The sequence below is a fragment of the Gavia stellata genome, chromosome 1 (assembly GCF_030936135.1).
Source record: "Gavia stellata isolate bGavSte3 chromosome 1, bGavSte3.hap2, whole genome shotgun sequence".
NCBI classification, from domain to species: Eukaryota; Metazoa; Chordata; class Aves; order Gaviiformes; family Gaviidae; genus Gavia; species Gavia stellata.
The window spans coordinates 20,180,500-20,207,305 of NC_082594.1; the positions used below are offsets into that span (position 1 = coordinate 20,180,500).

The following is a 26,806-nucleotide window of genomic DNA, read 5'->3' on the forward strand; positions in this document are numbered from 1 at the left end:
AACAAAAGGGCAGCAATAGGCTTCACACTCCATCAAAAAGCACCTCCATCAAAAAGTATCAAAACTAATGTTCGTATTCCCAGCTGCAGAAGAACAGCACAGTTCCAGTTATAAAAACAGATACGTGCTTAACTTAATTTATTAAAACTTACCCAAAATGTGTTTGCAAACAGCAAATGGTGATTTTGATTTTCTAAATGATAAAAATATGTGCTCAGCATGTTGGCGTTGTTCATTGTTGACCATGGAAGGTGGTGCCTGAAAGAAAAGAGAAAAAAAATAAAGTTATTCAAGTAATAAAACCCCACCCCGACTGTAAATACATATAAGCAATGTCATGAACTTATAAATATTTGCCTTGGTAAACATCAAAACCAAGTATCTCTTGGTAAAACTACCTGTTCTTTCTCAGTCATGGCCTCTTCTTATATACCGCTGTGTATTTACGTTGTGCACAAATAAATGTGTATACTGAGACATCAGGCAGAGAGTGAATAATTCTAAGTAATGTGTTCCTAATGACACATCTTCAGAAAGATAAAAGTCAGACCTACATTCAACCCGATGCTTTTTCTACTCAAACCAAAAATATAATTGCACACCACACTCAGTCACAGAAACAAAACGTTATTTTTTCTTTAGTTCCACACTTGTTTTAAAATACTGAATTGTATAATGAATTCAAGGGATTACAAAATCATGACTACAGATATGTTCTAAAATAAAGTATTGGCAGTAACATACTACCCTCTAGTGTCTCACATTAAAGTTGACATCTTAAAGACTGAGTGAGGGCTTGAATTTGAGAGAGGGGTCAGCTTGTTTGGGGATGGCTACAGTGGTTCCCCAGCTGCCTATGCCCATCCTCTTATATACCCATCCCCTTACATCATGGGCACTTTAACTGCTCAGGTAGCAGCTGCTGCTCCACTACTGCTGAAAGCCAGCTCCATGGTGGTTTCTACCTGAAAATCAACTACAGGTAAAGCACGAAACTAAGTGGTAACCTGGATTGTTGCAAGGTAGAGCATCGCCTACGCAGTGCAGATGAGAGCTAACTGCCTGTATTGCAGCCTCACCACACTGAGCAATCCCGAGATTCCCCCCCACTATCCCACAAGGTAAAAACAACCCTGCAGAAAACATCATCTGTTCACAACACTGTGCTGCTCTCCACTTTTGCCATTAATATTCTCCAATTTCTGCTACTTGGAATTTACCTGAACAAACACACGGTACAAAATACTCTTACAGGGGATTGATACCACAAGGTAACATAAGCGGAACCGATACACCTTTGAGAAAGAACATGCACACACAGAAAGATTGCATAAAAACTACAGAGCCGCGTCAAGGTGACAGAGTAGGTTATTGAACTGCAGCTCAATTTCCAAACTCAACTCCTGTCGCTGGCAATGTGAGGAGAACATATGTGCCATGTTATCTTTTGGTTTTCATTTGTATCTGCTGCTTTGGGAATAAAAGCATGAAGACCTTAAGTTAAAAACCTTGGTCTTTATGCTAAGAGAAATATTTTCCAGTAAATAAAACATATCAAATTTGATTTAATTCTTTCACCTTTGACAAAACACCGACAACAGAAGATTCAAATATGAGTGAATAACACCACTGATTAAAGCTGCTGCTCCTCAATCACTTCTTCAATAATCTAAATGAAGCAAAGGAAAGCAGATTGCTGATCCTCAGATCAAGAGGGTCCTAATAAACAGCTGTTCTCCTTCTTATACTGCAAATTTCTGACTCTCACAACTTTACCAGTGCAGATATTATGAATGCTTTGGGAAGGGAGCAAAAAAAAGAAGTGGAAGAAGGTGACTACAAAAAAGCCTCATGAATACAGAATAAATGTGCTGTCCCTTCACAAACCTGCTCTGCTATAGCCAATTTGGGGCAGGACCTCCCTGGACAGTGATTTGAATGTATACAGGACAGCTCAACCTTACCAGCTCTGGGGACAAAACAGTGTTTGTCCATGCCCCCTTCCGGGCAGGCAGCAGTTCGTGTTAGGTTGTGCACACATGTAGATGGCAGCGTGCCTTCAGTTCAAGTCTGTCTTCCATGTGCTCGAAGCAGTGTCTCAGGGTCTAGGTCAGCAGGCTGCACACAGATGCACACACAGAAAAGCTTTCAGATATTTGGGGCATTACGCACTGCTGAACAACTGACACAGAAGTAAGCTCCATGGCAGTACTTGAATCCTTCCAGAACACGGAGCTTCAGCTAAATCCAACTCAATGCAGAAACCCAAATTTTTAATAACTTTTTAAGCAAATCTAAACTTGTAAAGAAGCAGCCTTACTGAATTGGGGCACACGACACTTCTGTGATAAAAGCTCAACTCTCCTGCATGCAGCCAGCCATCAGCAGGAGCTGTTGCCAACCACCCATGCTTTTTGCAGTCTGAAGGACAGTACTTTCTACGTGGACTCTAGCTACATTCACTGCAACAGAGCCAGCTGTACTGAATGCTAGAAGAATATTTGGAGCAGGTTATCAAAAACGCAGGAATGACCTATACAGCAACAGCTTGACATACACTTCAGTCAGTGCTATGCAAATAAACCAAACCAAACAAACAAAAAGAAGTCCCCACTTTTTTCCCCATTGTATGTGCAAGCTTTTCTGCAAACGCACAGAGAACCAGACTGGGGAAGTGATCACCAAAAACCATCCCACCAAAGGCAGGTTATTTTCATCTGCATCAGTCCCCCAGCCTGGTTCACCATAAGCCAGCACGGAAGCCTGTGCCAGCACAGTATAGGACATAATGGCTGGTGACAGGTTGCTTTTTTCAGCACCAATTACCATTTTAAGTGCATTTAATCTACAGCCTCTGTTGCTGTACAATGCCATGTGAATACTCTGAAATCTCAAGGAACACACAGCTTTGGTCAGTGAAGTTTTGTGAGAACTAAGAATCAAACTTCTTGAGACAAGTGACATATTTTAGTAACTCTCTGCTACCAAAAGGAGAGGTCTCACTCCTCTCTTGCTCTCACCTGCATGGTCTTGTCACCTCCTTGCATTATCCCTTCTATCAACTAGGCCACCAAAAAAAAAAAAGGGGGGGGGGGGGAGGAAGGGGAATGGAATGAACACTCTTTTCTTACTTTAGTAAGCATCAAGAAGTCAGGCAAGTGCCAGAGCCAGTGCAACAAAGGGGCGAAAAGGAGTGGAGTGACATTGTCCTCTCAGCAGTACTGACCTTGCAGTTCACAGCTCTACAGTCTTGTCAAACCTCACTAATTACAGCCAAGTTAAAAGGAATCCTTTGGGTGTAAGTGACAAAGCATAATATTTTGCAAGTCTGGGTCATTTATATTCACATTCTTAGAGCAAGAGCAGCAAATCAGGGCTACCTGATCTTGAACTGATTTTGCATTAACAAAGCATATTTGAGTTTGTCATATAGAAATCGTATCTATTTTCAGTGTTCTGTAATACTTATGGGCACTTTCAGGGACATCAGCAGCAAATTATGGCATCATCAAAAAAAAAAAGACGGAATTGAAGTTTTATGGGAAATACCCCCTTATGCTTACAATAACTAGAAAAGAAGCCTCTAACTTTACATTATTTTAACTCTTCTACTTCTCTGAAGTCTGATTACAGATGATCTTTAGCACCTTGGAAAAGCATACAGCACATCATATTCCTGTATTAATTTTAAAAATCACAACAATTTAATAATACGTTGCGCACTTAGACTCTCAAACTGTCCAGAACAGACGAGTGCAACAGGTAAGCTTTAACCTGTACTATATAGCCACCAGAGGGAGCTTAAAGCTCACAGTCTACTGCCTTCACTGCACAGTAGTTATCTGTACACTGAAAGTAAAGTCCAGCTAACTTAAGTCTTTAGAGAGCCCAGCATATACATATTCTGGGTACAAGTTTCACATTACAAGAACACTGGCTTAGGTGAGCCTTGGAGACCTGGAAGCCAGTGCCCAGCATCCCCTCGGCACAATAAATTAGAAACATACCCCAAGTACACACCACGCTTGGAAGGTCCCCCAAAAACACCTACACATTCAGTTTTCTTTCCAATTGTCTCCTTCAAACTCTTCTCTACCTTCCAGCTTACAGAGAATTCATCAGACCACACTGGTCTTAATCAGGCTCTTTTTGCATACTGAAACTATTTCCAGCTATACTCCTTTCCTTTCTGCATTGCCCCATGCTGCCGCTAACACCCAAGATCTGCTCTCTCTTTTGTCTTACAAGTTACCTACAAAAGTTCTCCAGGACAACGACCATCCTTCTGGTTTTAGCATAGCAAGATATTGCCCCATAAGAATAGAGTTCCTATATAACTCAGTATTATAAATAAAATTACAACCTTTCAGCTACCAAGGCTGTCTAGATACAGAATGGGAACAGCAGTGCCTACTGATCCGATCCAGCAGGACTAATGACTCAAATGACGATTATTAACACAAGGGAAAGAGAAACCGAAAAAAGACAAGACTAGAAACACTCTGGCAGAGTAGCACTAATACTTTCAGGACCACTAAACTTATCTGAAAGCCTAGACAACTAATAAGAAAGTAATGTAACTCCTTCCCTTTCATGTAAACCAGCTACTTCATTATGTTCTGCTATCACTAGTCTGAACAAAAACAAAAGGGAGAAAAAAAACTAAGGTAAGGTATTTGATGACAAAATTGTAACAAAGCCAATAAGCATATGTTATAAGATCTAAATCCTGCATATGATTACAGAAGTCCCATAGCCTCTCTGTGTGGTTGTGAAAAACCTTTACTATGGTTTTTCTGCTCAAGGAAAAAGTATGGGAAAGCCAAGGTCTTTGCTACCCTTCTCACTCTTCTTCTTTGAAGAACACAAATAATTGTGATGATTCTTCTCAAGCCATCAACAGTGAGCCAGTGGGAAAAAATATCTTTTCGAAAAGAGCAGAAATACTAAACTTCAGGAGAAAATAGTCTGTGAAGTCGAAAGTAGAAAATACCTTTAACACCTCACAGTCAGAAAAGACGACTGCCAAAAAAAAAAAAAAAAAAGAGCTGGAGATTGAGGTTCTCCAAATTATGGTAAATACAGGCTTGAGTCCTCAGCAGTCAGTATCTTTCTAATATTTTGGAATACAGGCAGACAGATGCAGTTTGAAGGAACATGTTGGCATAGATCGGCCAAACAGAAAAGCTGTCCAAATCATAGGTACAAACACATTTTTCTGGTGCAGTGTAAGCATGCTCCAACTTTCTTTACGAAGACCGAATGCACAGGGAATGACTACAGCTCCTTTTGTACATAAAGATCAGTTCTGCCAAAAGCAAGTCCCTCAGTCTGCATCTCAGATGCAGGCAAGCCTTTCAAAAGTTGGGCAGTGATCTTCCACAGTAGGAAGACAGAGAGATTAGGCTCTTATATCCTTGATTAGAGTCTAATAGTTTCCTTTCACAGACTCACATATCACCCTACGTTTGACTTCTCACTTTTGGTACATTAAAGAAACCAATAAAATCAGCCCACTCTGAGGAGATAACCTATCTCAACTTACATGGGTATTACAGTGATGAGACAATTATCTTGGAAAGACAGGAACTGTCATGCAAAACTAATCCCAAGTCAAGTTTTGTCTTCCTTGACTATTAGACCACATGCTTTACAAAAATCTAAACATAACTTCCATGCAATTACCTTTTCTTTCCAGTGTGGAACCTGAGAAAAACACAACTGGATCCAGATTTCCATCAGAAACAAAAGTTTCTCCTCAATGAGTTCGAGGTCAGCACACCCCCTTTAAATCCTCCTTCTCCCCTGTCTTACCACTATGAGAATGTTACGAGAAACTGTACCACAGATAAAACTCCTGCGCCACTCCACCTACCAACAAAATAGGAGGTGACCAACACTGTTCAACAACTGTTTACCTCTGGCAATCTTACTATAAGCAATCCACTGATCTGAAAAATGCAGAAGTCAAACACAACAAATTAACCATATTAAACCCTCCAAACAGCACAGGTTCCTCAACAGCCACGAGAGTACTGGTAGATTTTTAACTAGCTTTTCCATTCTTACTGCCTGCAACCATCCTTTTGGGCCTGCAACCATCCTTTTGTACCACAGGAAGATAAAGAAGAGCACCTGATAGAGCAGCACCATTTAATTCATAAGTTTATATATTGCCACTTACTGTTTTCCTCTCCAGAATAACCCATCTTTGTTTCTTCTTTATATAACACAGATTTCTTGTTTCTAACTTTGATCATCTTTTTTTCTGCTCCTCCTTTGATGGTACACCATCAATTTAAATGATATCACATTATTCACTGATGTGACAAGAAAGGACAGCACAACCGGGAACAATTAAAAAGGCTAAAAATTTGGCATACATTACCTAGGCAGAAACTGATTAACACAAACAGATACTACAAATAATTTAAAATATTAATTCATAGTGACACTCAGAACAGGAAAGAAGTAGATATGAGAAAGGGTTAGACCAACTGTCATTTGGAAAATACACACATGACTAGGAAGCATCTGGTGAAGGTAAACGTAGAAAAAATAAGGGGCTTGGGGGTTTTGTTTTGGTTTAAATAGAAGTAGTAGTTAGATGCAAATAGAGGATCTGAAGCTACACATACATATTCGGAACCACATGCTTAGCACAAGCATTTCCTACCTCAGTAACGTACCTTTGAAAAAATATCTATAATTATGACTTGTCAGGATGGAGAGTGCCAAGCAATGAAGGTAATAGAGACATGAGAAAGGCAGCAAATGGGTTGCAAATATCAGATGCTCTCTTCGTAAGACTGAAGTTGAAGTCACCATGTATTTGCCAATAACGGGCTGAAAAAGTAACACCACATCCACATTTGAAGTGGTGTCTGCTTTTTTAGCTCCTTCCCCTTATTTCTGAAAACACTTTTTGCTTTTCAAAAAGTATCAAATCCCTGCCCCCACCAAGTGATTCTGTTCAGGCAATGTCATCTTGATCATCGTAGACATACAAAATACAACATTTTTTGATCATATATTAGAAGTGACATTATTTTCTTAATGATTTTAGATGCCAGAGAAAATTACTTATTGGTCACTTGTGGACAGTGACAGTATCTTAAAATTAACAACTTCTAACATTCAAGTGACAATATTACTATTAAAATCAATAATGGAATAGTTTCTTATTTGAGTATAATTTAGTTAACCATGGAATAGTTTTTTATTTAAGCATAATTTAGTTAACCAGTTTGCGCTGTTATTTCTGCATCATACTTTTGCTAAGAAAAATCCTGCCCATGATCATGTATAAACATAATTAAGGATGGGATGAACAGCATTCATTCCTTGCAGACAGAAAAGTTTGCTAGAGACAAATTCTGATTTTTCAGACTTTTGCTATGGCAAGACAGCACTGAATACAACCGAATTCAGCATCTTTCTACAAATACACTGGGGGAAATCTGCAAATTAGCATATTGCAAAGAACAGTCATGCACTCCTCCAGACTTTGCTGCTTAAGAGAACACAGAGAGAGTACACCGGAGTGTTTTAAGCTGACACCCACAGTATTCCCACCTACAAAAAAGGTCCCCTATGAACAGTACAGCCTAAACACTAGTGCACTAGTGGGATTATGGAAAGGCAAACATGCCTACTAAGAGAATTTTCTTGGGCTTAAAAAAAAAGATCAAATTGTTTGTACCTGCTACAACTAAAGTCAAGAAGGAACCTTCTTGCCAAAGGCAATGTTTATGTCTGCAAGTAAAGCACGTTACAAACTTGACAAGAGTAGAAATAAAAATCTGAGATTTCTACTGAAGTGTGACTTCATAAAATCCACCACGAACTCTCCAAACTGAGCTTCCCCAAACATTAGGGGAATCTTGCCTTCCCTGAAGTCAAAAGGTAAAGTAAAACTGTTCCTAACCTCTGGTTTGTGGGCCATTATCAGCTTATGAAAAACCAATTAAACACCTTAGCTGTTCTTCAGAATGGTGTCTAGACTCTGTGCTGCAGAGAGCCTGGAAGCCTAACAGAGGCAAGAATAAGAAACTGAATTTCTATCAATATACAAGGATAAGCAAAAGCCACCACAGACGGCAATGGTACCACTGGGTCTGGACCTTGCTGACAGCCACCATCAGGCAAGACACGCTCAGAGGAGTGAGGAATAAAGGAAGCCCAGATGGCTCACCAACATGTCCCAGCAGGCAGGGAAGCCAAGTAACAGTGAGGCATATGCAAACGAGGAAGATCATGAGTGAAATTGAGAAGCATGTGCAGGGGAACACTATGTGATAATGATAACGTAGCTGACGAGTATGGGCAAAAATAGAAGGAGAAAGAGAAAAAAAAAGGAAAAAACATAATCAAGCACAAGGGCAAGCAATAATTTTTAACTAGTGCACATACTGCATTTAGGACAGCTAAATATATTACTCTATCCATGTAAGCAATTGTTATAGCTGCAACATACCTAAATAATCAGAAGTCATGAAATTTTAACTTACTGTGCTCTTTTACTAAGACGCTCAAAACCCCCTAAAAACAGATTTCTGTATCTCAAATAACATCTTAAGAGAATTACTCCCCACCACAGTTCTGCTATATAGGTGAGTTATACAAAAGAATCAGATTCTCAGAATAAGGAGATTCCAAGTGACTCTACCAAAGTCACGTCAAGCAACACGCCCCAAGACTGCATTACCCTGACTTCCGTGGAGTCAAGCCATAACAAGTTTCCATCCCAGTTTTACCAATAACAATTTTCAAGTGTTTTAAATAAGCTTTTTCCTACAGCGTATCACGGCACATTCAATAACTGTCGCTTGCCTTATTAAAATAGCTAAAGAAGAGATCAAATACAGGGGTCAGACACAGAGAACTGGACGAGTAGTCACACTTTTCTTCTCAGCTATTCACCCTACTTCTCTAGCAGACGCTGATACCTAACAACGCAAGGATGTCTGATCCATTCATGAAGCAGATGCTACCAGCCAACAATTCAGGCTACATGAAGATGCTCAGCTCTGCAGTGTTTGGCAACTGCTTCACAGCTGGATCAGACGTTCCCGCCTCAGGCACCAGGCCAGAATGCAGTTTAGACAACTGGTATCGATAGCAGCTTCTGCTGTCCAATTCAGATCTGTTGTTACATGACTGCCAAAGCCTTGAGTAATAGCTAAGTTACTACAGGAAACCTAGCAAGTATAATAAACAACTTCAACTATGTCCCAATTACTTTCTTTGCACTTGCTTTTTGGAATAATCATTTAAACTACAGCAGTAACTCATCTCCCAACTTAAAAGACACCCAAGATTATTTTTTAAGATTGGCAAGAAAGATGCAATAGATGGCTTCCTATCAGGCCTGCAACAGAGACACCATGGTGGAAATTAAAGACTTTCTGAACAAAAACTTTGTTTGATTTAAAAAAAACACTTTCCCAAAAGTGATAATGATCTGAATTATTTAAACCCCAGAGTGCCCAGTATTTTTCAGTATATATTTGGAACAAATGCGTGACTGCTGGAGGAATTACCTCCTACACATCTACTCACTCATGTCTTGCTTTCATGCAGAGGCTTAACAATAGGGAAAAAAATATTTTTTTCTTCACATCAAATTTTGCTCTGCATTTTGGAGCTGAAGTACTTTATTAAGTCTTTTGCAAGTGAAAAAGGAGATAAATTGTGGTTTGTGACAAGATCTATTCTCAATTTTGAAATGGTCTTATATAACATACTATATATACACATTAATTGACTAGAGAGCCAAAGAAAATCATTACCATCAATATCAAATTGCTTTCTGAGCTAAGACTTCATCTCCAAAGATAAACAAAGAAAACTACCAAGATTTTACTTCTCTACTAGCAATTTGACCCTCAAAGATAGAATATTACAGGTTCTGCACTGAAATTACAATTCATTTACCTGCACAATACGCTTCAGTTACAGGATTTTTAGTAACCAGTCTGCAGAGGAACTGTCCTCACCGCATGAGGATACAGCTTCCACTGTTCATGTCTACTTCTCAGTATCAAAACAGGTACCCAAGACCTGCTTCTTGAAGAGTGGGTAGGACTTGAAAGGCAAAAGGAAGGAAGTGGAGTCTTTGTTCAAGGAGGCAGAGCCACAGAGGAGCAACATGAAAGAATTGAGTATGATGAAGGCATAGCCCTCAACTAGCTGTGGGAGGACACTGACAGACATCTGTAGCTGGTCTATGTGTTTAGAATAGAGTATTTTCAGTTGGAAGGGACCTACAACGATCATCTAGTCCAACCGCCTGACCACTTCAGGGCTGACCAAAAGTTACAGCATGTTATTACAGGCATTGTCCAAATGCCTCTTAAACCCTGACAGGCTTGGGGCATCGACCACCTCTCTAGGAAGCCTGTTCCAGGGTCTGACCAGCCTCTCAGTAAAGAAATGCTTCCTAATGTCCAGTCTAAACCTCTCCTGGCACAGCTTTGAACCATTCCCACAGGTCCTATCACTGGATATCAGGGAGAAGAGATCAGCACCTCCCTCTCCACTTCCCCTCCTCAGGAAGCTGTGGAAGGCAATGAGGTTGCCCCTCAGGCTCTTCTTCTCCAAACTAGACAAGCCCAAAGTCCTTAGCGGCTCCTTGCAGGACATTCCTTCCAGCCCTTTCACCAGCTTTGTTGCCCTCCTCTGGATGCATTCGAGTACCTTCACATCCTTCGTAAATTGGGCGGCCCAGAACTGCACACGTATTTATGTGAGCTGTTCATCCACTATCAGCTCTGACTTATGTCAGTCTCCTCACAGGATTCAGTTAGTACTTTCTCTCTTCTGACCACTGTGCACATTGCTCAATAAGAAAATCCACAAATTCAACTAAATTAACAGTACATTGACTCATGCCAACCTTCTGGAAGCATTAGGTGAACAGGATCAGCCCAGACCCCATTACCCTGGAGGATTGCTCCACACTCCCAGAGGATTGCCCTAGCAGAATTTGGAAAAATTACTGAATTCTGCATGGGAAATCCTGCATAACCCAAGAGTTACTATTTTAAACTTGTTAGTGCTGGACCAAATTCACAGGGCCCCATATAAAAGAATCACAACAGCAGCACACATCATTATCACAGACCTTATGTACACTACAATCAAGATCTGGTTTTCTTTTTAAATCTTAATGCTTTCTTTATAAGCTCTGAGTCAAGAAAATGTTTCAAATTGGTTCCAAGAAAATTCAGTGTAAACTTAAACAGTCTTTCACTTTTTTAAGTTTAAGCAATGAGAAACAGGGTACAGCATAACACAGCAGTGAAGACAATATAGTTTAGAAAATTTTGTGTGTGCTTTATACCTATTTGTTACTGTATCCTCCACAACTGCAGTTAGGACATCGGTTTAAGCACACTGACAACAGATAAATCTGAGGAATGTCTTGTAATGGACATTTAGTTTATGGTACTCTGGCTGTGGACAGCCAGAGGATGAATGCTGACATGAGATTACAGTTCAGACCCTTAAATAAAATGTTATTTATTTCCTAATCTCCATATTCACTGTTCTAATGTTTCAAAGCACAAGCAAGGTCTGACAGGCAGTTCTGTTCAAAGTAACTTCTGTAAAATGCCTGGCTGACAGTGATGAGCAAATCCAGAGTCCCTTGAAGTCAGTAAGACCCTACAAAGCAACAAGAAGTCAACCCATGCAGACCAGAGAATGCTCAGTCAAGGCAAAGCAAGTGTGACTCAAAACTGAAGAGAAGGACAGACATAAGAAAAATATTTTAACTACACAGAACAGTTATGCAAAACGTCATTGTTCCAAATCTTTTTAAACTATGTAATGTTAACAAATAAAATCAGCTTGCTTAGACTTCAGCAGGAATGAAACATCACTACCGCAGTATTACAGGAACCCTAAAAATACACATTACTAAAGGATACAAAAAGTCATAAAGTGCCCTTATTACAACTGCACTTGCACTAGCCTCAAGTCCTGCTCTCCTGCTCCCTTCCTCTGACCATCTCCTGAAGCTTGAGTGAACTTGGTCTCCTCAACTAGCAGCAAGGAAGAGAAGGGTTGTTGGAAACAGAAACTCTTCCCTCAGCTCCTACCAACTACAGGTGCTTCTTTCTTTCCCCTGCAAGGAGGCATGGAACATAAATGGGTCCTAAGTTCAGGTCCTGAGTTTGTTATTCTAGAGGGTGGGAAGGAAAGGAGTCTCAGCATCAACTCATACTGCAGCCCCCACTGCAGGGTGGACTATCCCCATGACACGTTCTGGTTCTCCAGCAAGAGAATGGACCCTAGCCCATCCACAGCCCCTGAAATCACAATCACAACTTGATCATAAGATTCAAGTAGCTCATCTCAGTATTGCCCATTTCTGTACCTATAAGATAGCGTAGGCAGGACTTAAAAAAAGCCAGGACTGTGACACTGAATTTCAAGACAAAGTTTTAAGTCAAGGAAAAATCGTTGTGACCCCTCTTCTACTAGACACCAGATGAAAATAATGCTGGTAATGGCCATACTCATTTTCCAAAGCTCACAAGTTGAGATGTACATGATATTTAACTTAATTATCAGGCTCACTGTACATCAAATACGGTCAGCAATTGCTTTCCTACTGCAAGAGAAATTTTAATGTTATCCCTATGTGCAGAAGTGTCTTGTAGTATCTACTTTTTCCTGTTGATAATTTCAAATTATACTTGCTGAAAGAATAGCTACAAGCACCCATTGTTGCAAGGGTGGCATTATTTTTACTTACATGCAGCCTTCTACAGATAGAGTAGGAGATCACATGGGTAACCCCTCATTTGCCTCACACACACCCCAACACAGAATTCAAAAGCCATCACTCCGTGATAGATTTAAACTGAGATAGTGATGCATTTTGGTTTGAGTGTTTTAGGCTTTGCCTCCTATCACAAAAGCATTTCCTCCCACCAAGCTAATGAAGAAAGGCAGGCACACAGGGCAGCCAGCTTCCCTGCCAAAATTCACGTTTTAGCACTTCCTCCTCCATCAATCTTGCTAAAATTTCAAAACCCATCATAGTTATTTAGAAGGAGTTGATTGAAAGAGAGACAAGGGAGTTTTTAAAGTTTTCGAAGTTTATCTAAATTTGATATGGAAAACTCCTTTGGCTTAGTGTACTTTCAAAAGTAGGCACGGCCTAAAACACTGACCTTTACTAATTACTTTTAATTGTCAGGGCATTAATGGAAACTTACAAGCAGACACAAGTAAAATACACACAAAATACAATACCCAAATCATGTAAGCAAACAGAAATGTAGCTACAGAGACATGAAATCAAGGTTTAGCAAAAAAAGAGCAACACAATAGAGGCCAGAGGAGGAAGCTCATCACCTAAGCCAGCCTGGAGGATAAGGAAGCCAAAAGAAATTGTGAAACTGAAAATGGTTTTGTGAAGTCACTAACTTATTTCACTCAAAACCAGGAAAATTTCTGGACTTTCACTGAACACCTAGAAAAAGTTCCTTTCCCTAACACTTTGCCCTTACTGAGAAACGGCAAAAATATATCTAAAATTGTACATACTTGAGCAGGTAGGATGTCATTTACTTTTACCTTGTTTCACTAATGCGTTCCGCTCTTGTAGACACAGCCTGAACCACATTACCAAAGAAGTTACATGTCTGTATTCATCCTCCAATATACAAAGGAGCAGACACAGGATACGTATTTTGAGACATCCCCTTCTAAAAAGCATTTCTTTTATGAAGAAAATTATTTTTTTATTCCACATACACGTATTTTGGGGTTTTGTTTAGAAGAGGCAATCTTTAAGACTTCCTTAAAGTTAAGTGCCCAAGTTCACTCGAAGAACCTGCATAAATTAGCTAAATCTCAAGCTCTGAACAGGCACAGGGCTCCATATACTGACTGAAAAATAATTGTGAAGAAATGTGGTCATAATTGTATATTTTATTCGTAGCACTGTTAGAGGGAATGTTATTGTAACATGAACAGGAGAATAACTCCAGAAACAATATGGTCATTTGTCTTGATATTATAATTTAATATTTATATATTCCCTGCTAAACAATTAATTATCCTGAAGCTACCCAACATCTGTTCTTAATCCCACTTAAAACAAGCTCACAAAATAAAAGCTTTGCAGCTAATCCTCCCTAATTCTCTCAGGAAGAAGCATGTTTGTTTTTTGGGTTGGGCTTCTGTTGTTGTTGTTGACAGGTAAAGAAAGCACTATTCATGTTTTCTTCACCAGAGAGAAGTGTACATTTTTTGTAAACCTATTCACACGTTTTCTCAATAAAGATGCAAGACTTCAGCTATCTGGAAAGCTACCAAAAAAGCACGGTTGATAGAAAAGTCAAATAGCAGCAACATTATTAGCAAAGCAAATAGTAGAAGTCAGTGACTGAAGAGATGATAGAGCTAAGCTAAATGTGAATAGTTAAGAGCTTAATGAAAAAAACCCCCAAACTATGGTCAGGGCAGGAAACACCCAAAGCTCTGTTTGCACATAAGATCAGTGAAGTTTTAAAGTAATGCTTTTCAGCCACTGATTTAAAACTACACAACCTCATCTTTAAGGCACCTAATATCAAACCAGCATCTGTAGCTGCAAGGGGGAACATATTTCACCCCCCCCTCCCCAAGGATGCAGTCCTGTGGCAACAGAGATACAGATCCAGTCTCCCATTTGGGGATCTCCAGTTACTGTACACACATATAGATGCTGTGGACAAGTGTGTAAAATGTAGCTTTAAGACAAAGGGCATAACATAAGAGGAAGCTAACTGGGCTGTAAGGTGAAACCCACGGCAGGCAGGCAGGGTCTGCCAGTGCCAATGATCCCTGAGTGAAGTCACTGCAAGACAAATGAGGAACTGACTGAAGGGCCCATGTGATGCCAAGACCACCAATACAAGCCCAAGCTGTGGCAGATCAAGTTTGGGGAAGTTCATTCCAAAACCTTGAAGACCACCTATTTGCAGAGCCAGATAAAAATCAGCAAAAAGAGAAGAGGACCCTGCCTTCACTGCGTGCCTAAGGCAGAGAAGCTACACACGTAGATCCTGGTCCAGAGAGGACCCCAGATTGATGACACTTGCCCCCACATCACCAGCGTGGGAACCCTCCCCCTCGCCCCAGCCAGGCGGTCCATGGAGGTATGACTTCTCTCGTGCTGCAACATATGACAGAAAGGTGGCAGTTGTCCAGCAACTCATCCATGAGTGTGTAGATGAGCCAGTGTGGTTTGTGTTTGTACCATTGTTTCTGCTGTAGTGTTAGCTTTGATACTGTTTGCATATCATCACTAATGCCACAATTAACAATAGCTGGAATATTATTTTATAATGATAAAGGATGGTATAACTCAATGTTGGTTGTCATCCATTTGCACTGTTGATCTCTGTACAAACCAATGCTTAAGTCCCAGAGCCGCAGAAGCCCTGTGGCACAGGCCAATGCACCAGCCTCTGGAGTACACCCAACTACTAGATTTTCAGACTCTGTGTTAATGATGCTGCAACCTGTTTTGTGAATTCTACAAACTGCCTCTGTCCTCCTTCACCTGTTGTTGGAGAAAAAACCTCAGCAGACAGGATATTTACTTGTGATGTGAAAGAGTCAAATTCAAGGTCCTTCCCAAAGCATCCTGAAGAACCGATTGAACATGGCTCAACCACCTCTTGGTGTCTTAAAAGCTATCAAGTTATGCATTTCTGAAAAATTGAAAATATAAAGTCAGGGAATATACCACCCACTCAATACAGCCTTAATGCCGTACTACAGCAATCCCCTCAAAACACCAGCACTCTAAGCAGTACAGGCCACTCTTATCAGGAAAAGAGAATACTTCAGTAAAGTACACAAAAAGACAAATATCATGCAACTTTTCCACAGCTCTTCCCATTAACAGATTTCGAAACACATTCATGAAGGATGCTGGTGTATTTGTTACAACAAGATCCTAGTCTAAGTTGACAGTAGTGAACAGGGGCTGCCCCTCCAGAACTCCAAAGCTGTGGTTCCCAGAGAGGCAATGCAGTGACGGAGACCTTCCTCCTCTCCTTCCAACCACGCTAATTCTTCTCCATTCCTAGATGCACATTATCTCATGCTAGCTTTGGCAACTGGCAAGTCCTTCTGTAAGCCAGTCCAGCTCACTAAACTAGCAGATAACCCAGCAAAATGACAAGCAATAGTTTTTGTCAGTCACTTACTGTTAGGCTGGTTTAGGCTTCTGTGAAAACATAGCCTATGTCTATATTACGCTTACAAGCCTGGGACTGCAGATGTTCTTCACCTTGGCCAAGTCTTTTGAAAACCCAGAGACCGTTGTCATAAACAGTAAAATTCCATGGCAAAACACCTTTATGCACTTTATTGATTTCACAGCCACAAATTAATTATACAAAGCCTTCAAGAGACCCTGGTATAAGGCTACTAACACTAACACACTTCAACACTACTAACAGCTGTGCCTCTACCATTTTGCACAGCTGCACATAACACAGCTGAACTGCATGATGATAAATACTGAAATTCATAGTTTCAGCACAAACCATGATATATCATTAGCCTTTCTTCATATTCACTTTTATAGTTCCCTAAATTTTGTATTTGGTAGGCACCACTAAACCAACTTATCGGACTTCTAGAGTAACAAAAGCAGTAAAACTTCATTCACTTGCTCCTATATTAATCCAAATAACTTTAAGGGTATTTTCCATTAAAAAAAAGTCTTGATCTGAAGACAAAGAGAATTTTATCTGCTACTTCCTAAGTGGTTTAACAGCATAATTTGACCAAAGTTTCTTTTAGGAGCATAGGCAAGCTTTTTCATCTCAGTCAAGGTAGCAAAATTGTTTATAATGCAACACAGTGAAAATTACCTGAATTAAAAAAAACTTTTCTCCCTGCATCCACTTCCCAATCCAGTTCACTATGCAGCCACTCAGGTGGGTGTACTACCACTCTATGTTTTCGTAGAGCCAAAGGCAGCACTGTACAGCTGCCACTCATCATTAAGTCTCAGAAGGAGGAGGGTTTTCCTTTTTGGGAGGCAGGGAGGGGGAAGAAGAGGGACTATTTAAAATATATCCTCCTGCCATTTTTCCTCCATTTTTTAAAATCCCTATTTGAACAATGACTCTCTATTCAACAGGATGTTTTAGACAGACTTTAAATGGATGAAAAAGAACTGAAGACCCGTATCAACGTCTCCTACAGCTCAGATCTGACACCCTCCCTTCTACGCCACATCTCCCAGCACATTATGTGGTTTTATGCCACTCATACACCCCACTACGCATCAAAATTGCTCCAGATGTTACTGTATTCCCTCTACCAGGGCACTGCCCCAACAGAGGCATGAGTTCCCCTTTGTTTTGTTCTGGGGAAGCCAAGGAAAGCAGAAAAGGAGATAGATATGAAGAATACATTTTCCCCTGGTAAAATGGAAAAGAACACGATCCTCAAAATCCAGAATTCCACACCTACATCAAGCCAGGACACAGAAGTGGAGATCTTATGTATACCTAATCCAGACACACTTTTTTGTATCATAACAGTGTCAGAAACTGATGAAAGGAAGTATTTTACTTAGCTGCTTGTGACAGCATCAGCTCAACTTAATAATCAACAGGATTTCTTCTACCCCTCCATATGGAAAGCTGTTAATTAACTAATGAACACAGATTAGCATAACAATGATAAGACTCTTAGGAAGCAGGTTAAAAGGAAGACAGCAGTAGGTAGTGCCTGAAGAATTATCCAGATGGAGTTACAGACTAATGAAGCTCCCCAGTGGATGAATGTAGGAGCAGACACACAGTATTTTCACTGACGACTCAGAACAAAATACAGAAATATGCCAATGCAACAGTGACATGTCAAATGAGTCTGAAACATCATCTTGATTCAAAAAGACAAATACTTCCTGTGTGAAACAGTCAGGGGACATAAACTCTAAACCCTAAGCGTGAAGAATCCCATTTCACTAGATTTTCATTTCATCAGATGCCATGTTTGCTTTTCAAAGACCAGAATCTGTATCAAGCCTCACATTCCTATTAACAACTCCTCACCCTCAGTACGGTGTACTTCGGGTATGCTCCATGCACATTTGTTCTCAGCTCCCAGATAAAAGTTTCATTAGCATGCCACGAACTGCACATACTTATCTTCCAAGCTGTAATCTGAACTGTGTGCCTGTAAAATGCACCAACCATACCAGTTCTTAAGCAAAAGGAAGAAAAACTGTACATACACATGATGGACTCTAAGTTACTTAGTACCGCTCCAGAAAAAGACTGGGACGGCTTGGGCATAGTCCTCTGAAAACATCACCTTACTGCTCTGAAGTAATAAAGAAAGGCACAATGTTAAGTACTATTAGGAAAGGAATACAGGAGAATACTAAAAATTTACAACCGTCTAAAATCCTCAAGTACCCACATCACAAAAGAATTCAGTTCTGGTCAGTCCATCTCAAAAACAGTATCATAAATCTAAAAAGCTACAGATGAGTACAGAGATGATTAGTATAATGCAAAAGCTAAGAAAATAAAAGATATAAATGCATTCCAGAAACAACTGGGCACATTTGTGGAAGAAAAGTTGATCAACAATCATTAAACACAACGATGCTACCTCAAGCTCTTGAAATTGCTAATTCAAATAAGGTAAAGTGTATACTAGTGAAAGGATTATCCTTATTTTTCAGACCCTCTCTCTAAATCAGCAGCTAGAGGCCATCACTGGAAACAGAACTCAGCTGGGCAGATGTTTCGTCTAATGCAGTCATAATATAGCACACATACAGCCTGTTTTGCTGGGTGATGACCTGGAGGACTTCCACAAATCTTCTCAGCATTGGAATGATTCATTTGTCTGATTTCCTCCAACAGGTAAACTGCCATAACAAAATCAGAGCTAGTCCACCTCTTCCTTTTACCCTTACTATTAGTCATGCTTCACAGTCTGAAAAACTGCCCCACAATGAAGACAGGCTGCAATGAGAAATTGAACTTCCTCGTGGAAGGAGGATTGTCATGGTCCTGAAATCCAAGAAAGCCAGTTCAAAAAAAGAGCCAACCATACAAATTGTTGGGGTAGATTATATAAACAATTTGTTCTTGTATTTTAAGGATACTAATATGCTCCCTTATGGTCTTATTCTATAAGCTTATTTCAACATCTGAAAGAGAAGTTTGTATGACCAGTGTCAGACTACCCAACTTTAGCCTGAAACCTCCCTCAGAAGGGCAGGATAAGCCACAAACTAAGTAGTACCCCACAAAGACAGTAATGTGTGAATCTCCCACCACCCCCAAAACAGACCACGGTGAAACAAGAACATCTACAAACTTTTAAAGAAGGGAATTCTTCTGCAAAATTCTTTCCTCAACTGTTCTTGAACCTGTTAATGCTACCCAGACCCATACTGCATAGAATAGCTTTGGATGACAGAGACCTGCGGACCTCACTTCGCTCAATCCCCTGTCCCAAAAGAGAACTCGTTTCAAAGTTAGGTCAGGTTCTTCAGGGCCTTGTTCAGTCAAGTTTTAAATATCTCCAAAGATGGAAGATCCCATAGCCTCTCCAGGTAGCCTTCTCCACTGCCTTCACCAACCATACTCTACTGTTCATTTTTTATTTTTGCCTCCTCTCCAGCTAGAATTTCCCTTTCTGAAACTTGTAACCTCTTGTCTTTTCATTGCACATGTCTGACAAAAGTCTGGCATTTCTACTATCAAGACAGTCTGAGTTAGCAAGTAAACTGTACAGTGAAGGTATATGATACACTTGAGCCAACCTGACAGCTCACCAGCCCTGTACATGTCCAACAATCTAATTTCAGCCCCCTCGTGCTAGCTCTGCAACTTAAACGGCTGCACAGATAGCCAATTCATCTTGCTAACTTGACAGAAATCCATTCCCTTGTTTAATTCCTATATCATCTCAGCAATATTAATACGTTCAGCACAGGGTGTCAAGGGAGAAAGTGGAGCTGCAGGTAGGAACAGAGCACCCATTTTTGGAGGGGGGTGGGGGGAACAAGCTATAACCTGTGAATTTATATTTCGGTGTCACAGAACATCATATGCTAAAGAATTTCAACCTGCTTTAACAAACTCCCGGCAATAACTAAACAGTCTTACACATGCTTCCTACTTCATCCTCTCACCTATGGGATGACATTTACATTTCTTTCCTTAATAATACAACCTATGTCTTCTCTCATCGATGAAGACAGTTATTAAAACAGTGCTTAACTGATACTAATTATATCTGGCATTAATTACCACCTGAGCTAGACAGAACATAATAGATAGGAACCATATACATTTGGTTAGGGATGCCACACCAGTTGGAAATGGAGGAGCAGTAAATTAATTTGGTTCATACAGATGTTGGTGCGTGGTCTTCGCCAAGCCAAAGTCACACAGGTCAAAGGTGTATATCAGCCTATGGCACTGAATGACCGCACAGCATTTTACGTTTTAAGTTACAAGGCACTATGGGGACCTTACTTCAAGTAAACACTATTAGATTTGTTGGAAAGGAATTAAGTACCCAAAAAGTGCATACTTTTTAATACAGCAAATACTCTTACACACACCAAACTGTCACAGGACCAGCATTCAGTCATATTTGGCAGCTAATGACAACTCAAGCTTCATCTTTTATAAGAACTCTTCAAGTTCTACCAAATTTTAATCAATTTCCAAACTAAGCCTTTTGTACGTGGGCTACCTAGGACCTGTTGAAAGGCATTATTGGTAACAAAGCGAAAGCATTTCTATGCAGCTGTAGAGGAGCTTGGTGAGAGAACAGACTTAATCTTCCCAGTTTACATACACTGCACGCCATGGTTTGCAAAGTCCATAAAGATCAGCAATTTATGCGATCAGAACTAACGTATCTCTTATCTGACATATGAAAAGTAGTTTTCCAAAGGAAAACTCAACCAATCCAGAGCAATAAAAAAAAAGAACTATGAAAATACTTATCAAAGATTGAGAGAGCTCATGGTAATCCATACTTACCCTCAAGGAAAGTTAATTAAAACACGTTCAGGTTTTTTTATTAGCATGTTTGAATTCCTCTAGTCCATTATTCTCCCCCAAGGCTCAGTATTTCAATTTGAAATCAAGACAAGTCTCACATAAAACACCACCGCTCCCTGCTCCATCCTCAGATAACACTGCACCACCTCTGAGGCCTCCCTAGCCAACTGTATTTTGCAAGGATTACTACTGTCTCAGCTGCTACAAGAAAACCTCGCTGAATCCTTCCACCACTCCCTGCCCAGTTAAAATTTGCTGTCTTCTATTGTCAGACCATTCACAGCTCTGCCCTTTCCCATTGCTTCAGCTATGGCTCCAGCGCAAGGTGCCAGCCTCTACTCATGACCTCCATTACTAGCACCAGGTTCACAACCCTCCCCCAAGTCCTCAGATTTTTACATAAATACCTTTCTAAGTGATCCCACCAGTTTGCTTGATCAGTTCACACCTCCCAGCTGCCACACTCAGTTACTTCTTGCCCTCATCCCCAAGCAGATGTTTTACTAGATTTTACCAAACAGTGTAGTCCTCTGGCCAAATTAAATTAAGATCATCACTGTCCAGGTGCAGTCCTAAAACACGATTCAGCCCTTGTTTTTCCACAGTTGCTAGTGAGAAAGAACAGGAGCAGAACACATAACCATTTCAGTCTCTGGAGTCTCACATCCACCTTTGTAAAGCAGCATACATGGTGAGCTGCACTCCTCCTCTCCTTCATCACTCTGAGGACCTGATGATTTTTCACAGAATCACTAAGGTTGGAAAAGACCTGTAAGATCATCAAGTCCAACCATTTTGGGAAGAAACACAGAGTAATAACCCCAAGCAGTTCTCACAGCTCTTCTACAGCCAAGCCAGCTTAAAGTCCCATTCCGGGTCCTTAGCCTCATGGATAGCTTTAGTAAGTATCTCTGGTTTATGCGGCTTCCTCAGGAAGAGCCATCTAACTAATTCTTGTCAGTTCAGTGTTGTCTATGAGACTTCCAAGAGCAGCTGTGGAAAAGAAAAAAGAACAAGAAAAAGCTAATGATCACTACAAGTCAGCTTTCATGTCAAAAAGGCTGGAGAGAGAGGGGAAGCTAGAAATTCAACTAGGATCTTAACAATCATGTGCTTACAGACCAGAGACTTAGTTTTACCAGCAAGTTTAGCACCTATTCAACAGAAGCACAAACATTACCATAAAAGGCTTGCATCTTTTCACTGTATTAACATTTTTATTTACTTAAGCTCCACATTAAGTTGCATTTCCCTCTACGGCAGCAGGGCTCGGCTAGGGAAACTATGCCAGCGCAAGTAACGTTGGGTTTTCTAGCACAGATGCAAAACTTTGGACATGCCACTCCACGTGCTATCAGTTTGATACTGAAAACTACCTAACCTCCAGCTTCCTTCCACACATGTGTTCTGTCTCATAATAATTACATATTTCCCCTATGCAGTCAGACACTTCTGGTAATTACAGCAACTGCCTTATTTTTAAAACTGAGGTATACAGACATTATGAGAACGTCCAATACTCTACACAGGTATGTTTTGCAAAGGCATGCATGAATCAAAAGCAATTGAAAGCTTAAAACACATCACTGTTTGCATACTTTGAGAAGTTTTTTTCTAAAAGGATTAGTGCTTGTTGCTAAGCTATCTGCCTTTGCTTTCCTCTTCAGAAGCATAGTCAACGTTTTTCAGGCTTTGATTTCACAAGGAGTAACACACAAGTATTTTGATGAGGACACCTGCAAGTAAAGCTAATCGCCCATCGCTTTACAGTCGGGCTGCTTCAGCTAGACATTAAACTCGCATTCGTTCAGGCTCTGGTCATTGATCAATCATCAATACCAGGCAAACTTCCCTATTATTTGCTTGGTTTTTTTGAAACCCCTTTAATATTGAAAACTTACAAACTTTATTTCTGTTGGAATCATGTTTTGGTAAGATAAATTTTGTGGGGAAGGCTTTAAGCTAGCCTCTTTTCAAACATCTGCAAGCGAGACCTGTAAACAACACAGGCCAATATACAGCTTTTCATTCAAAGGAACAAAAAATGTTTACGAGAATGCACAACTAGGGTGTTTTTAACATCAGCAGTCACCATAGCCATTCAGCTCCATCGCAATTCTGATCTTTGCCATGTGGACTTTCTTTTCCATGCAATCATGGAAAATAATACTCAAGACATTCGCAGTCAGCGCGAACAGTTAACTGGCAATAAAAAGACGAGGGTGCGAAGCACCACGAAGAGCTTTGCTTCAGCGCAGGGGCACCGTGAGCCCCCGCTGCTCCGTGCTCCTCCGCTGAAAGGAAAACTCTGGAAACGAGCGGCGCCCAGCCCGCCGTTCGCGGCACTGCTGAGGTCGCCTCCACGCTGCCGAAGGTGCCCCATTGCCGCCCTCGGGCCGCGGACCGGGCACGACCTCCCACCGCCCCGCCGCTGCCGCGGGAGGCGCCCCGGGGCCCCGGCCCCCGCCGCCGGCGGGGAAGAGTTGCTCACCGGCAACTTCGGCGCGGGTTTCCGCGGCGGACAATGGCGGTGCGGGGGCTCAGGGCGTGGGGGGACGGGACGGGACACCCCGCCGGGGCGGGGAGCGCAGGGCGCCGGCAGCCTGCCCGGGGCGGAGGAGAGAGGGCGGCACATGGAGGACCGGCGCGGCGTGCGCGGCGGGGGCCGAGCCCGGCTGCGGGGTGACAGGGACGAGCCGGTGCGGCGGCGGCCGCCCACGGAGGGGGAGGCCTGCCGGGGAGCGGGGAGAGGCGGGGAGGGGGCGGCGGAGGCGTCGCGCCCCGGTGGGCTGCGCCCCGAGCCTGAGGGGCGAGGGTGGCGGGAGGCTCCGCGGGCGCCGGGAGTGGAGGCGGGAAGGGAGGAGGGGGCCGGCGCGGGCGCCCCCGCCGCGAGGCGCCGCTCCGGGCACGGCGCGTGCCGCCGCCTGCCTCACCATCAGCACTTTGGCCGCGTTCTCCAGCTGGGCGATCACCTCGGGGGCCCCCCCCGCCGCCACGGCCGCCGCCATCATGGTCTCTCTTCAATGACGCGCCATGCGCTGCATTCTGGGACGAGGCGGCCGCGCAGCCAATCCCGGGCGCGGCGCGGCGCGGCCCGGCCCGGCCCCGGCGCGGAGGCGAAGCCGCGGCGCCGCCGCAGCGTGACCACCGCCGGCCACCAGCCAGGGGGGCCGCGCGGCGCCGCCGGAGACAGACCCCACCCCTGCGCGCCGCGCACCTTCCTCCCCTCCCTCCCTCCCGCTGACCGAGCGACCAACCCGCCGCCTCCGGGGCGGGCCCGGCGCACGCGGCGGGACCTGCGGAGCCCCGGGGCGGAGCTTGCCGCCGGTTCGAGGCCGCCGCACCTGCCGGGGCCCGCATGTGGGCAGAGGAGCGCTGCAAGGCCTCCCGGGCCGGGTCAGGGAAGGCTGGCTGAGGTGGTAGCGTCGGGAGGGCAGGGTGAGACCGCGGCGGGAGGCGTGCTTGGGTGCTGCCCGGCTCAGTCGCGGTTCCTGGTGCGTACCCGTGAGGTCGGGTGTTACCGAGACCGCGGGCGAGAGCGGCCTGTGGCTCCTTGCGCTTCGCGGTGCTTGCAGATTTTTGGTGGGATGAGGAGGACTAGTTTTTAAGATACAGCTTAGAAAGCGGTGGGGGGTGGAGAAGGTGGCCAGTGTCTTTCGAAATAGAACTGCTTTATGGCAGACAAAAAAACAGCCAAGGTTTAAAACGGATCTAAAATGCATTTTTTCCACGTAACTCCATTTGGAGCTCGCTTGACGTTATTGGATGTGAGTTACAAGACAGCGTTGCCTCTGAAAAATATGCTGGAGAGAACACTGTTGTACACCTGTAGGAGCGAAAGGCCTCTCGGATCGTGCCCTCACTGGCGTTTCATTTTGGTTTAGGAGTTTGCCTTTTAAACAAATCTGATGGTTTCCACTTCAGTTTGCACACTGGAGAAGACTAGGAGCTTTGATACCTTCAGAGGGAACTAAATTGGAAGATCTGCAACTGCCAAGGAGTATTCAGTGCATAGGATCAGGCTAGATCTCCTTCAGAGTAAGTCCCTCACACCGCCGACCACTGAGCAGCATCAGCTGTTTTGTTCCCCAGATCCCACTAGACCACTCTACTCTTAACAGCAGTCAGGTGTTTCCAACCATGTATCTCCTGTCCTCCCAACCTTGAGAAGACATTAGCTGACCTCTAGTGCTGAACTTACACAAAGTTTGGAACATATCAGCTGACTGAGCAGGCTGACATGAGTCTTGAACGCTCACAGGCTGTTTGGGTAAACTGAGTATAAATGTGCAATGTTTCCATGTGGGTGATACAATGTAATAGCCAAAGGCAGAAGAAAGGATGGAGGAAATGGGATGCCAGCAAGAAATACATTTTTCCTATTCACAAGAAGAATGCAAGTATATTTCTCCAAAGAAATTACACCTTTCAATGCTGAAGGGGGCATGGCAGTGCTCTCTACTAGACAAGATTAGAAGTAGCAATAGAACCATTTAAAAGATTGATTTTGTGGTTTACCTAGGAGGTAATGTAATTCATGCTAAAACATTAAATGTATTTCAGGGTAACATTTAACTTCACAGTTGAAGAATGTGGGGAGATCAGCAGGGCTGCACTGGAAGAAGAGATGAGTATAAGGAAAATTGAACCAACAGTCAGAGATGGAGAAGTTCAAAGGTAGTGAAATTGTGACAACACACTTAAGTCCTGAAGGGTGTTTACTGGGCAAACAGTGCAATATACAATGAGTCTTACTCTAAAGAACAGCAAAACAAGAGCTAAAGACTTAGAAGTTTGTGTACAAAGAGGTAGTGTCAAAAAAACCTGAAGAGTATGAAAAAAGCTATTCTAAAGAATTCTGTGTTCAGTAAAGGACTGCTTCAACTGGGTATTTCTGTACTTGTAGCTTGTATTCAACATTAGATTTCTTCAACAACTTCTTCAGCATGCTCAGAGGTCCTTCATTCTCCTGTGGACTTGTGTGTTCAAGCACACTTGAATAGCCATGGGAGCAATAGAAATAGAATAGTAGTGTTCAGGTTGGGGGGGCTCAAGAAGTGTCTAGACCAACCTTCTGCTTCTTCAACCTTCTGACCAAGTTGTTTAGGGCTTTGTCCAGCAGGGTCTTGAAAACCTCCAAGAATGGAGAGTGCACAACTTATTTGGGCAACCTGGGCCAATACTTGATTGTTGTCATGGTGAAGTTTTTTCCCCTTAAATCACATCCTCCCCATGTCACTGTTGCCTCTCATCCTGCTGCCGTGTACCTCAGTAGAGAGTTTTGCTCCATTTTCTTGATAGTCTTAGGTACTGGAAGGAAGCTCTTGGGTTCCCCTTCAAGCCTTCTGACTGAACACAGTTCCCTCAGCCTCTCCTCACAGAACTCCTCCCACCCCCTCACTGTCTTGATTGCCCTCACCTGCACTCACTGCAATTTGTCAACTTCTTTCTCCAACTGGGGGGCCCAAAGTGTGATGTGGTTTTCCAGATGTGATCTAACAAGTACCAAGTAAAGAGGACTAATAATTCTCTTGACCTACTGGCTTCATGCCTGTAAAAACAACCTAGTATGTAGGGTATTATAAACATAGTCTTGCTCACTACTGTGGCATTCTGCTCAGTTATGTTTAGCCTGGTGTCTATCAGGGCCAAGTAAAGTGCACAACTGGGCCTTAATTGCCCTGACACCCTTACCTGGGACTTTGGCATGTGCAGTGCTGTAGGTTTACCGGTGCCAG

The 26,806-nt window shown here is 42.4% G+C and overlaps 1 protein-coding gene across 1 annotated transcript in view; it reads right to left on the reverse strand.

Annotated features, from left to right (window-relative positions):
* Positions 1 to 24,079, reverse strand: part of XPO4 (exportin 4) — an 80,433-nt gene extending 56,354 nt beyond the window's left edge. The window contains exons 1-2 of the mRNA XM_059818660.1: positions 24,002 to 24,079; positions 153 to 258 (exon numbers count right to left, since the gene is read on the reverse strand). Of these exons, the coding sequence (XP_059674643.1) occupies positions 153 to 258; positions 24,002 to 24,079 (184 nt within the window). The remainder of the gene's footprint in view (positions 1 to 152; positions 259 to 24,001) is intronic.
* Between the last annotated feature and the right edge of the window lie 2,727 nt (positions 24,080 to 26,806).